This window comes from Thermobia domestica, chromosome 8 (assembly GCF_964235325.1).
Source record: "Thermobia domestica chromosome 8, izTheDome1.hap1.1, whole genome shotgun sequence".
Classification (NCBI taxonomy): Eukaryota; Metazoa; Arthropoda; class Insecta; order Zygentoma; family Lepismatidae; genus Thermobia; species Thermobia domestica.
This window is the reverse complement of record NC_137461.1, coordinates 32,583,250-32,598,297: the sequence shown is the minus strand read 5'-3', so window position 1 is coordinate 32,598,297 and position 15,048 is coordinate 32,583,250. Positions and strand designations below refer to the sequence as shown.

The window sequence follows — 15,048 nt, the reverse complement described above, 5'->3', positions numbered from 1 at the left end:
CAAGTAAGAGAATTTAACATTCTTTTAATATGTTACTAAAAAACACAGTAAAAGGATGGTTTGTATTCTATGGTTATGACCAAGTAACCACGAAGTATTTCGAAGATTTCTCATAAATGTAGTCGAAATCATAAAAAAAGATATTTATAAATAAAGTTTTTGCATTACAAATTATTTGCATGTTATTTATTTTCTTCACTTTTTGCCTTTACAAAATCACAAAAGTAAACTACTGAAACAATTTTATCCCACTAAATACTTTGTGTATGAAAAGACGTGATTTCTTCAATATTTCGGCTGACTATTACCGTCCTTGATCACTAAGATAGAATGAGTTTGTTTCGAAGGTTTTGGAATGATGAGAGAGAGGGAGAGAGACAAACTTACAAATCTGCATTGTAAGAATTGATGTAATGCTATCGAGATTTATTTTATAAAATTAACGAATGTACATTCATAAAGATCACTCGTCTGGATATTATCAATATTTACAGTACAGTTGGTTGGTTTGTTGGTTTGGAGTTCCTTTCAACACCTAAGTTCTATGAGATGCGTACCTACAGCCGAAGTTGGGATCCCAACCCTGATCTGATCTCTTACCAAGAATCAGACCCGGTTTTCCCGTACCTTAGGCATGTACGCTATACAGTACAGTTGTAAAATCTTCATCGTCCAATTCTCTCCTCAGAAACATTAGAAATATTAGTAACTCTTCTCGGGTTATCAGCCAGATGAAGGTATTAACATCCTACGTTTCGAATGCAGACACCGTATTCATCTTCAGGGATTGTAATAAGTCTACCCGGGCTATCAGCCAGATGAAGGTATTGATATCCTACGTTTCGGATGCAGACATCGCATTCATCTTCAGGAATTATAATGAAGAGATCGGAGACCTTAGTTGTATAGGTAGGGGCAGAGCTTAGAATGGGGGCCCGTGATTGGCTGAGGAAAATGCTGGCTTCTGATTAGCTGAGAGAAGCTAGCTCCAGATTGACTACTGTTGTGACTACGAGAAATAACTTTGTTGAATGTTTGTTTCTTGTTCACGAAAAGACCAACCAGATAGAGCTGAGTTGCTGAGTGGAAATCCATTATTTCTATTGAGACTGTTCCTTTCCCGTGACCATGAGATAGTTATGGCTTTCCTTATTGTTCTGTCCCAAAAATTGCCGCATTTTGTTACTATGGCGGTATTTGTAAAATCAATTCTGTGTCCAAGAAATCTTCTTCCTGTGTCCCAATAATTTATCTTCATGATCAAAGTTGACATTCGTTTAGCCTAAATATTGGAAAGACTATATTCATCCACATATAGCGAGCTAAGACTTGATTCATTATTTTTTGCATCTTCAGTGCGTAAAAAGTGAAGATATGGTTAAAAGTAGGTTAATTTTCTACGTACATTGTATTATAAATTTGACAAAATTAACTATGTATTTTTAATAATTTTGATTTATTTCTTACCATCAACATCGAAAGGTCTACATTCTCCTTCATTGGTTAAAACACCCAAACGATAGAAATGCATTGAGGTAACAGGATGCAGACACAGATTGGTACCAGAGACTACAGCAGCATCAATACATCCTTCTTTGATAGCTCTATAGGCTTGTTCGAGAGCGAACATACTTGACGAGCAGGCAGTATCCACAACGTAACTGGGACCTTGACAAACAAAGAAAAACTTAACAGTTATAACTGGAATCTTGACAAACAAAGCAAAAGTCAATACCAACAAGTGCAGTCTTGACAAATGAAGCAAAAGTTATTTAAAAAAATATTGTACAACAAAGAAAGAAATAAAATAGTAATAAACTTTCCAAAATCCTTCCAATAAAAGTTCTTAGCAAAACTTTTAATTAATGTTACATTATACAAGAGAGAATGGACAACAAGGAGTGGTCTCTATTAGCGTAACGCAGGTGAAACAGATTTTGAGAGTCATAAGAACCCGGACTAATCTGTTTACATGAAAAATATTCTCAACGTTTTAACACAGAGTTGAATTAATTTTCAGAGAACAAGATGGTGGAATGTGTGCTGATGTAATCTCAAAGAGAAGCCATATTGCTCTGCTTACATGAAAAATATTCTCAATTGAGCTAATTTCTATAGAGTAAGATGACGGAATGCGCACTGATGTAGTACTTATGCATCAAGTTTGTTATATTTTGGTAGTATTGCAAAGAAATGAAAGGCCTCTTTATGTGTATTTTGACTAACTTGACTAAACCTCTTTTAATTATTGTGCTCGGATATTCTCGATATTCATTTCTTTCTCTTTTTCTTCGTAAATTTAAAACAAGTTTGTTTCATCCAATTTTAATTTAAATTAGAGACCTTGTATTTGTCATAATGAACCACAGATTGTATTTTCTATAGATATCTATAATTTAGTTATATTTTAAATATTTTTTCCTCCCAATTGTCTTTACAGATGAAAATCCATGATTGTTACTTTAAAAGAATGTTTATTACGAAACATATAAACCAGCTAACGTAAGATTCTTAAAATTCCAAGTTTCAATTGGGTGTAAATTATTACTTCTTTGTTTATATTTATAAACTGTTTTATTTGCTTCTAGAAGTAAAATGAGACCAGGAAAAAATCAGATTCAGGGTCATATTTTAACAGTTTTTTAAGGTCATAAATTCATAGTTTTTTCTAACTTTATTTTAAATTTATACAAAGACTCTAATTTTAGTCGGAACGAGATATACGAACATGTACATTTACTGTGTGGATAATGTCGGTAACGAGAATGAGGCATATTAATGTCATGTTTATTTACTTATTTCGATTTCAGGAACTGTTTCGCTGATTCTACCAACAGCTTGTCTACTGAATTTGTGAATTTAACGTTTTTTTTTTCTTTTTAAACAAAATAAGAATCTTTATTACGCGTTCATTCAAAGAAGCCAGAGTTGGTATTTATGATGAAAATAAGTAAATAAACAGAAGAAGAGTTTTATTTGGGGGGGAAGGATGGAAGTATACATCATAGAAAAGATTGATTGATTGATTTTTAGTTTAGCGTTCCTTTCAGCAGCGAGGCTATACGAAACGTGGACCCACTGATTAACATGGAAGTCGAACCGCATAAGCTCCCGCCGGGAATCGAACCCGAGTCTCCCACGCCAAAGACGCGGTCATAGAAAAGAATTCCAGTAAGATGAAATCTTAATATTTTAACATACTTTGTATTTTTAAAAAAGTAGATCTGAGTGATTTTAAGGGAGTGCTCATTTTAAAAGCTTAGAAAATTGTATTTAAATGAATACAGAAAACATCTGTTTAAAATAGCTTGTAAATGACAAACCAATAAATCAAACCAACTTTCATTTAAAAATATATTATCAGTGTTTTCCCCTTCTGAAGACTGAGAAATACAGAACAAAAATGATCAAACGTTTAAAGAAATAGAGAAACTAACAAAAATATGAGGAAGAAGAATTGCTAACATTAAAATTTTTGAGCTAAGAAGATTAACATAACTATGAATAAATTCAGCTAGGTCATTGCTTGTAGAGGACTCTTAAAAACATATTAAATTAATACATTTAAACACGAACATTAAAATAAACGCACGTATAAAGAATACTTCTTTTCTTTTCCATAAACAAAATATTATAATATCTTCGGAATATATCGTTTCGTGATCGTTGTATATCAATACCTTTTATTCATCACTAATGATGTTTCTTCCTCAATTTTTTTCGATAAAATGTAGAAAATTTACTAATGTGATTTCCTTTAAATGTGGATTTAGATACCATTAGATACATAATATTATTTACCGGGATAATATTAAATTTTCGTTAAATGTGGAAAAGTAAAATTAACTTTATATTATATAGGGTGTTACAAAAATTTGTCGCATTATTTTGGGAATTAATTCCTGACATCAAAATAGGAAAGAAAGTTCATATGGACCTGTGGTCGGAAGTTTATAGTTCCGTAGTTATAAAGTGCCGAAAACGTGTAAAAATATGCTTTAAAGGTCCATAGTTCCACTACTATAGAACCGATCGTAGTCGGGTCAAGATATCACTGAGGAACTAGTATGTGAACTATCCATATATCCATCTTTCAGAACCTCCGGTACTTGCACAATCATTTTTAGACAGGTTGTTTGGAAGTATTTGGTCACTAACCACCTACTTCTCTATAACTACAAAACTTTTGACTACAGATCTATATGAACTTTTTTTCTTATTTAGATGTGAGTAATCTGTTTCGAAAATACTGTGACACATTTTTGTACCACCCTGTATATTTACACCAATAAAACTGTCGCAGTAAAAGTATATAATGTGTAATTAGTTTGCAACTTTTAAAAATTAAAACAATAGCTAAGTGAGATTAAATAATGGAAAACCAGATTGAAAAAAAAAATATCCTTACCTGTAAGGTCAAAGAAATATGAAACTCTATTGGCTATCATAGCTCTGCTTACACCAGACATGATGTACTTGTTGAATTTGTCTTTGGATGTTTCGAGGTAGAAGTATTCACATTCATTCATGCAAGTTCCTATGTAGACACCAGTTTTCGATCTTCGAATTGTCCAAGGATTTATACCTGATAACGAGAAGTGAAAGGATAAGACTTAAAGAATTTAATTAGTGCTATACGTTTAAAGTTTAACCACTTTAAAGAAAAGAATACCAGGTGAGGAAACATTAATGAAGTCTTGGAGATATGTAGGTGGCACTGACTGTTTTTTTTTTTTTTTTTTTTTTTTTTTTTTACATGGCAAGACTAAAGCTACACATGCTGACATCATGAGTTCGTGTTCTAACGAGTGGTCTGTGCAATGTGGCAGTTTATTACGAATGATAACTGATGTTTGTTATGTAAGCAGCAACAAATTTAATTGTTTTTTGTCGGACGGCAAGAAATGGAAAGTCTCTTTAGGTGTATATAAATTTAACTTTACTAAATCTCTTTTAATTGTTATGTTTGTGACATATTTATCATGCTCCGATATTCTCGATATTCATTTCTTTCTCCTTTTCTTCGTAAATTTAAAACAAGCTTGTTTCATCCAATTTTAATTTAAATTGAAGAAAGAAAACCACAAATTGTCATAATGAACCACAGATTTTATTTTCTATAGATATCTATAATTTAGTTAAATTTACATATTTTTTTGCCTGCTAATTGTCTTTACAGATGAAAATTCATAACTGTTACTTAAAAAATGTTTATCATGAAACAAATGAAAGATACGTATAACTGGGGAACACTTAATTTTAATTTTCAGGAGCTTAGTTTACCAAAAATCTTTTACAAATATTTACACCACGTGTCCATCCAGAACACAGTGAATCTTAAGAACTAGTTGATTGATTGAGTTGATTTTTTAGTTTAGCGTCCCTTTCAGCAGCGAGGCTATATGAGACGTGGAACTACTGATTAACGTGGAATCCGAACCACATGAGCTCCGGCCGGGAATCGAACCAGGGTCTCCTGCGCCAAAGGCGCGTACGCTAACCGCTTAGCCACGGAGAAGTTCATCTTAAGAACTACTCAATGGATCACCATTAATGGACATTTTCTTTTCGACCAAAGGTTGTAATTTAAAAACATCAGCGTTAGAACTAGTCTTTAATATACCACATACCGAAAGTTTCAGAAAACATATTTCTTCGTTACGGATATATAAAGCTTCAAACAATGCAAAAAATGAGCTGCTTTTGCGACACAACAACAAAAACAGGCGTTTTGGCGTGACGTTATAATTCAATATCCTTCTGTGAGTTGCATTGGAAGCTTCAGGGAATCTTTTCGTATTGCAGTTTCTTACTGCAAATTACAAGTAAATTTAGTGGAATAGTGAAAGAAAAAGCTGCAAAATAAGTAATATGTTTATTGTATATAAACGTTACATGTTAATAAGACTTGTTTTCTAGTTTAAAATGCATTAAAGGTCATTTGTAATGTTCTATTATTATAAATATTTTAAATACTTTGTACACTTAAGCAGGATTACTTTATTATTATATTACACCAAAAACATTGGGAGTCTAAGTATTATATCAGTTCAAATTAAGTCACGGGCAGATTACAATATCTAGGTCACCATATTATATCTTTTCTTTATTTTGAAGATTTGTCGTGAACCTCCATGCTATGTTACTACGGCTACAAATGCACTTTCTTCACCAAAAAGCTCCGAATTCCTTAAAAGCAATCCTTTTTCAAAAAATCCGTATTCTGTTACATTCTTACACTTTTCTGCTATTCTGTACATATTAGCGGTTCGTCAGCCCACACCATTTCCATAACTATTTTTATCATAATGCTATTATATAGCTCTATTGTATCATAATGTAATGCTATTATATCATAATGCTATTATATAAGAATCGTATTATATAGCTCTTTACTTTTTTCATATTTCTACAAGAGAAATATTTTCGTGGTCACCGCGGTGGTTTGAAGCTGAAGGAAGCTTTAGCGAATAAAGGCAGACAGATGGTTAGGCTGCCGAAAGAGCATCACAAACAAGATAAGTGCTCGAAATTTTTTCTTGTGACCTAGGCGCCGGTACTGAAACCTAGGCACCATAATAATACAATTCATACATGGCTCTATATAATTTTATTTTGGGTTTAAATTATTTAGGAGCCAGACTCGTATTTCCAATCACCGGGATTTTTGGAGCCTGAACAAGAGGGATATTGACAGAAATTTATTATATATTACATAATGAAACTTGAACTTGTTCTTTTCAATAACCTCACACTAGATTGTGTTCTAAATATACGAACATAAGTTTATTTATATTCTTCCTCTCGTCAGCTCTAAGGCGATTAATGTTTGGCATAACTATGGTGGTACTTTTGCAAAAGATCATATAGTGAAAGCATTGCGTTTTATGTTTTCTGAGATTCACAAGGGAAAAAAAAAATCATAAAAGCAAACACTTAAGTTTTGTCCGTGTAGATTGGTTTCTCTTAGGCTCCTATATTACTTTACTCACTAGAACAGAATTTTGTGTTCATTACTTGTCATGACATATCACAAACATTCATTATCAAAGGACACGGTGGAGCGCTAACCTCTAGTGTGAGGTGTCCTTGGTTTGAACCCAGGCCATATGTGTTTGTGGTTGACAACATCGTATCCGTGAGTCTTCTCGTGATTCTGACGTTTCCTCCCACGTGACCATTCCACTGATTCTTTTATAATCATTCACTCTCATTAATCATCCGTCTCCCTTTGCCTACAGAGCATATTCGTGGAACATAAAACTACAAGTTTCATTTTATTCTATTCAATAATAAGCCAATTGTAATACAATGAATATACCTGCATCCACCATAGCTTCGAAAGTTGTTTCTAATCCTATACGACACTGAGGATCCATCACATCTGCTTGCTTTTGATTAACGCCGAAAAATGTATAATCAAATTTTCCGATGTCTTTCATCTTTCCAGTTCGTTGTGGAATCTCAGGATTTGCTGCAAAAAAATACAATAAAATAATTTGAGTTAACTGTGCTTCTGTACCATTATGATAAAGATTTGTCATTATTTCGAAGTTGATAGGATATATTTATCATGTCATTCGTGCATCCAATAAGTTAATACAACGGTGTTGAGTAAGAAACACAAAGTGTTTTACTTATTCGTAAAAGTTGTCTTTCAAAGTTCTTTCAACGCTAAATAATAGTCGCATCCGTACAGACTCCAGAAAGCAAAAGAAATTAAAATCTTTAAAATACTGACTGACGCTGTTTTAACAAATACTGATTCAATTTTATTAATATCATGAATATTATAGACCATAAACACAAGAACTAATTTAATTGTGTTTACTAGGGGTAGTTAATGACCATCTTGCGCTGTAGGGTAATGACCATTTGTTTTTTAATAGCTAGTTTTTATTAACAACTGTAGCTAATAATATATATATATATATATATATATATATATATATATTGGTAGGCCTTATGTAAAGTAATTGTCGGCATAGTTAGGAATTGTTAATTGTAATCATAAAGTTGAAAAATACGTTGGCCTAACGTAGCGTTTGTTGGCCAACTAACAATTACACGTCATTTTTCCAACAATTTCTACCTTGCATTCAGAGCTGGATTTAGGTTTGGTGGGGCCCTAATATACTGAAGATAATGGGGCACTTTATGTGTCCAGATGAACGTAAGACCCTATATACAGAAATGAAGAAACTAGTGATATTTTAGGAAGCACGCTAGCAGAAGGGGCCCCATGACTTACATTATAGGGGCCTACACAAACGAAGCACTGTTGCTATATGTAGATTTTACTTTATTTATTGTTTTTCTTATATTTTGGAAACGTGTATTCAAGTTTTTCTTTGAATTTTTGGGGCCCCCAAGAGCGTGGAGCCCTAAGCTATAGTTTGTGTAGCTTATATGTAAATCCGGCACTGCTTGCATTCACAACGACGATTTTGTCTTCTTTCGACAAGGGCCACTTTGGTAATTGAGTTGGTTGGCAAATTCTCGTCAAAATGGCAATTAAAATACAGGATTAAGGTTGGCAATTGAGTTGGTTAGCAAATTCTCGGCTAAGCGGCCAATTACAATACAGGGCCACGCTGGCAATTGACTTTGTTGGCAAATGTTCGATAAAGCGGCAATTACAATGTGAAGCCAATGTGGCAATTGAGTTGGTTGGCAAATCCTCGGCTAAGCAATCAATTACGATGTAGAACCAACGATAATAATCAAGTTGGTTGGAAAATGCTCGACAAAGCGGCGAATTACAATATAGAGTCTAATATTGGTAGTTGGCTGGCCCACCGTCTGTTACTGGGGGTCTGTGCTGCTAGAGGAATGTCAAACGATTATGTCTTTCATTTATTTGACTTGTTGGTTAGCCAATGAGAAACTTAACGGTAAGATTAAAGGAGAAAAACAAGTTAATTTAATGTTTCATTAACGAGTCTAAGATAAACGATCATGCTCACAAGAAGCAAAAATTTCAGTATGAACATAATAGATTACTTTATAAACTTCATTTGCCCATAAGTGATTCCAAAATAAGTCACCTAAGATAAGATTACCAGACATTCCCATTTCTGGAGAAAAGTCGCTGGATTTTACGAGGTAGTATTAAAGCAAAATCCGTATGCTCTGCAACTGAAGTTGAAAAGCACCTCCTGACTCATTAATAAAAATCTGGTAACCCTAGCTTAAGACCCTTAATCTTGGTTCCTTACCTGTTCTCCAACGTCTATCATCGTCTGTTGTGAGATCGATTTTGGCAAATAATTTATCTCTGAATTCGTGAACATCATCGCACTCAGGGAAGCGGCCTGATAAACCAGAGATAACAATGTCTTCTGGATCAATGCCGTAGTCTTCAAGTCGTGACATTCTGGAGGTGGCTGCGGAAATCTAAAATTAAAAATGAGCGAAATATAGAAATAATTTATTTTAGTTAAAGCTACTAGACTCCATCATGCAACTTATACTTAATAATGTAACTGTAAATTTGTTCTTACATATTCCTAGTATGTGCTTTTGCTTTTTTCTTTAGTAAGTATAACGATTATATCTAGAAAATTTTAAAGTAAAAAGTACGTTATTTAACTACCAGTATTTCCCTGTAATTCAGATTACACCGAAGTTGAAATCTGAAGTATAATTTTATAGCTCTCCATAATCAGAAAGTGTATCATTATGTAAACGATTAGGTATATATGTTTTAATTGATTGAACAGTGATGCATTACGAACTATATTGAATTGGATTGTATTACTTTGAGTTTTTTTACATTCCTATTCAACACCGAGGCTACATAGAGCTTTTTACATTCCTATTCAAAATTGAGGCTATATAGGGTCGTTTTACATTCTTATTCAACATTGAGGCTATATAGATTTTTTACATTCCTATTAACATCGAGGCTATATAGAGCTCCTTTACATTCCTATTCAACATCTAAGCTATATAGATTTTTCATTCCTATTTAACATTGAGGCTATACAGATTTTTTACATTTCTATTCAACATTGAGGCTATATAGAGTTTTTAAATTCCTATTCAACACTGAGGCTACACGAGACTGAACTCATGCTTAAATGTGAATCAAAAAGACAGTGAAACTCGAGAATTATAAATAAAAATGGATGAGGCAATGCTTTTTAGAAGACCATTGCAATACAAAAATGTTGATAGAACTGCGACACTTATATGTGACATCTATGACTTTAGTAATAAAACAGATTATTTAAGTAGACGCATCATACAGTCCAATGATCCATATATAGCACTTTACCAACTTCCTCCTAAGTCCAATATTGAGCCTGCTTTTTAAGAGTGGTCTTTTCTTGTTGAATACTTCTTTGGCTATGGCTATTATTTAATCTCTTTGGTGCTGTAAGCGTCTCTCGTCAAAATATTTCCCAGATACTTGAAATTCTCGACTTCTTCAAGTTCCCTTTGCTCTACTCTGACCCGTAAGGGTGCGTTTTCCCCTCATGAGTTTCGACTTTCCGATAATTGATTTCTATTCCGTATACTTTCCCAGTGTCGGTTATCGGTGGGAGCTAATGTGGTTCGGATTCCACGTTAATCAGTAGATCCACGTCTCATATAGCCTTCTATGAAATTACCCTTCAGACCTAGTTTAAATGTCCCCTAGTTCATGAAAAGTAAGTTTAGTGTTATATAATTTTGCTCATCCCTCAGTCATCATATGTATTCTGCCATTATTCGCAGGTCACTTGCCGCAGCTGAGAAGCTTCAGTACTCCACGGTCCTCCGTTAACCTCTTCGCCTTCACATACGATTTTCTGTTTTGATATCCCTCTCTTTCCTGCACCATACCCTCTAACACGTCCCTCATAATACAGTCCCACTTGCAAGACAGTATTATTTTATATGTGATACAGTTATCACGACTCACTTATTTGCTTTTGATTTCCAGCTATTTAGATAATTTGCACTTATTTTCACGTTTCTAAATGGCTGCAACCGGAAAGCTACTAGGTGACTCGTGATAACGATACCTCATGCAAAATAATATTTAGTGCTCTCTTGTTCCACATTTCGATTAGCTTTTACCTATTTGAAGATATCACATAATTACTGTAAAATTTTAATTTCGCAGTGATTAAGCCTCTTAATATATCTAAAATTGTTCTATTTTCTCCCACACCTTTTCTAACATCTTCTCATTCGTTTTCCGCCCGATCCAGCTAAGTCTTTCCATTCTTCTCTGCATTCACAATTCCCAGTCGTTTCCCATCACATTTGTGCAATGTCCATGTTTCCAACTCATACAGTGAAACACTCCGCACGAAGCATTTTAGGAGTCTTTTTCTCAAATCGTTATTCAAGGTCTCACAAAATAGTATTTTCTTGCTCCTAAAGGCTTCTACCACCATCCCTATCCTTACTTTTATTTCACATTCACATTTCATATCATTACTAATAGTTCTAACCAGATATCGGAAACTAGCCACTTGTTCTATTTCCTTCCCTCTCACTTCTATAGTTGACACGGACAGCTTTGTTCCAATCACCATGACTTTTGTCTTTCAAAACACTTTTTTTCTTTTTTTGAATACAGTTGGATTACAGAATAAGGTTCTTTCAATTCTCAGAAAGTTCTTTTGAAAAAAAAAAAAAAAAGAAACTCGAAATATCTTTTAACCAGAGTTGAAAAAGATACAAAATAAATCAACCTATTAAAAACCTAATCAAGTCAAAGAAACGAGAAGATAACATCTCGCTATAAATCAATGGACTAAAAACTAAGTTGCTGCAAGCACTCAAAATACGGAATCAGAAAGAAACCTCCCTGCCGTTACACCCCACTAGCGGTAAGAAGGGATAAACCACTTTTAGTTGAATTCTTATTGTAATAGCAAAGTCTGTCAGTCATACTAATAAGCAAACCTCAAAACATCGAAGGATGATGTGTTGCGGAAACATCTACGCAAACATAATTAGATACGTATTCTTAATATCTATTAAGTATAAAAGCTTCAATCTGCCAGTCACGGAAGATTCTTAATAGTTCACAACCTGGCTAACGATGTCGCTAACTACACTATTTCCTACCAGATGCCAAAAGATGTCGCTAGTTTAGAGGAAATTTAAAGATAAGCCAGACTTGGAGAAACAACAAATGTTTTTTAGTCTTATTATATATATAACAGGGGCGAATCCAGGCTGAATGTTTGGAGGGGGCGGTCGTTCGAAGTCAATAGGTTTTATTTTACATTTATAATGCAAAGGTGAACATTCTTAGGATAGACTTTACAGTAACTGTCAAATTGGCCACCTCTCTAAGTTGGCCACCTGATTATCTTGGCCTGGTTTGTCTTGAACCTGCATTTTCCTATAAGACATTCGTTGCTTATTACTCTCTAAGTTAGCCACCTGTCTACCTTGGAAGTTGGCCGCATTGAAGCAATGTTTATGTTATTATGATAATGATTAATTTACCTGCGTATCTTGGTCACGCAAAATACATTTTGTTATTTTTCTGAACTCTTTCGTATTTCCATATGAGAGACAAATGTTTTGTATTTGTTACTAAAGACAGAGAAGCATAGATTCGCCCGATTTGTTCTTGGAGGTCAATGGCAAGAACACTACCCTGACAAAGGGAGGTGAAGGAAGATGTCAATAAGGAAAAGCACGTACAAGAATTCAGGAAATGGTTGTACGTATTTGTTTACCTTGTCTGTTCTGGTAAAACCATTAGCTATATCGGCTCCTTTCATCAGTGGCGAGCTTTAGTAATTCCGGAAAATTCTCAAGGTTAAAGCTAATCATCTCAATTGTTATCTATTGGCAACCTGGCAGCTTGTTGAAAGGTAGCGGAGGTTTTGAGATATGAATTTCCTTAAGATTTTCTCAAAACATCTTTCACTCCAAGGGAAGCACTTGTAGCTCATTAACAAAAGGTAGTTAACTACGAAATTAGAATGTGCATATGTGCCAAAAAGAATAAAATATATACGTCTAGAATGAACCATCATGAGTAAATTTGTTATTAATAACTGGTTTGCTATTTTCCAAAAGGTATCTACAGAAAATATTTGTCACTGTCGAAGAAAAAAGTCATATAAGCTGCATATAAATTGTTCAACTTATAATTTTGCTTTTCCTATTTTCAGTCGGGATAACTCGGTGTGCTACAGTATCAATTTCAATAAACTGCGTACATACGTTTCGATTTTATGGTTGTTTGTGTTATTGTGTTTTCAATCCGAATAATTCAGTGTACCAGACTAGTTTTCAGGAAGAGAAACGAATTAAATATATTGTAGTAATTTTTCTAGTACTGGTATTGTTATTATTACTCTATATAAATTATTTAAAAGTATCCGTTGTGCCGTTGCTTATTAAAATTATACAATCAAGAAACACTAGAAACCCTATTCTAAAAACACACCAATCACACTTATTTTCTGTAAGTTGGCCACTTTTCAATGGAACCGATGGTGGCCAACATAGACAGGTTTCACTGTATTTTTAAAATACAAAATATCCTATTCTGGGGGGATAGCCCCGATCGTCCACCTGGATCCACCCCTGATATATAATAGTTCTCCAAATATTTCTTTAATATTCCTTGTATGAAATATGCGCAGCCCGTCTCTACCATATATGCAGCACGTGCATTGAACGGGACGGTAAGTTTCAAAAGGTGACAAAATCTCTCATGACTACATTATTTAAAACAAGTGTCTCTTGTTGGAAACACACTTCATGATGATGGTAGTTAAATTTACAAAGCTGACCTTCTATTTGAATACTACATTCATAAATCAGGTTTAGATCGCATTAGTTTAAAGTCACATGGACAGTGCTAAAGTAAATGATCAAACGAATCCCAGCATGAATTGCTTGATTGTTGTCAATACAAGAACTTAATTCTCGTAAACCTGTTTCACTTATTTATCACAGTTCTGATATGAAAGCTAGTCCTGTCTTTGTCACAAACAAGTTCCTTATCACTGAAGGTGGAAACGAAGGTCTTTTAAATCTTTTAACAGACGTAGGAGGAATAAGAATAAAAGAGCTAGTTTTACTGGAATTTCAAACTGATATATTGAGATTGAATCTCAATATTCAATTCTATAAAAAGGATTGCCATATTTTCTCTACACGCATATTTATTTTATTATATGTTTCACTAACATAATAGATTATTATTTAAAGAAAAAAAGACAGACAATGGGATTTTATTAGTTCCGATAATGTTTAGGTCCTTCTGAGTGCGAGTGCTCTTTCCCTCCCATTCATTGTGCATAATGGGGTAGCAAACTTAACATCGTAGCTTTTAAGATTTGTTCTTTCTGGAGAAGGGGGTGGGTCGCAAATGATACCATTACACAGGGCGGAAAATTTTCTAGGGCTTGTCCTGAACATGCAGTAAGTACAAATTTCAGAAATATTTAGCATTAATTTCCAAATGAAAGTAAGAAATTATTTCCTGAAATATACTTACCTCGAAAAAATCTCAGGACGATGTGTTGAATTTCAAATTAGTAGCAACAACACTGGAAAACTTTTGTTCTCGATTTTTTGGAAATAAAAGTGAGGTACACAAACACTGAAGCAAATTTAGAAAATCATAAGTCCTTTTGTTTTGTTTGAAGATCTAAAAAATAAAACTAGAATTCAGAGATAGACACGGTGGTGACGAAGGAGAACAGAAATTTCCTCGCCACTGAACCAAAAGCAAACGAGTGTGTTGTTTTATATAAACCTTTGCCACCAGGAAGTTTACGAAGGAACCATGCGATAAGTGTCCAGTTGCAACGGCCAATCAATCCTCTTCATTAATGTATTTCTGCAGTTTTTCCCACGAATATTTCTTGAAACAATACTCGGCAATGCCCTCATTGTCATACGATGAGAAGATTTGACATTGAATTACAGTCCTACCGGAAATCATACATATTAAATTGTCTCCGATAGTTGCATTGTGTTCTGTACATTTACTTGACTTTAACAAGCAACTGGTATGTATCTACATTTTTATGTGTGAATCTTATACGACACGTGAGGTAATCAATATAAGTT

General features: G+C 33.9%; 1 protein-coding gene across 1 annotated transcript in view; it reads right to left on the bottom strand.

Moving 5' to 3' along the window:
* LOC145692830 (fatty acid synthase-like) overlaps positions 1–14,680 on the bottom strand; it is a 69,949-nt gene extending 55,269 nt beyond the window's left edge. The window contains exons 1-5 of the mRNA XM_081768328.1: positions 14,471–14,680; positions 9,219–9,396; positions 7,322–7,474; positions 4,409–4,585; positions 1,468–1,668 (exon numbers count right to left, since the gene is read on the bottom strand). Coding sequence (XP_081624454.1) covers positions 1,468–1,668; positions 4,409–4,585; positions 7,322–7,474; positions 9,219–9,375 — 688 coding nt within the window. The 5' untranslated portion in view covers positions 9,376–9,396; positions 14,471–14,680. The remainder of the gene's footprint in view (positions 1–1,467; positions 1,669–4,408; positions 4,586–7,321; positions 7,475–9,218; positions 9,397–14,470) is intronic.
* Between the last annotated feature and the right edge of the window lie 368 nt (positions 14,681–15,048).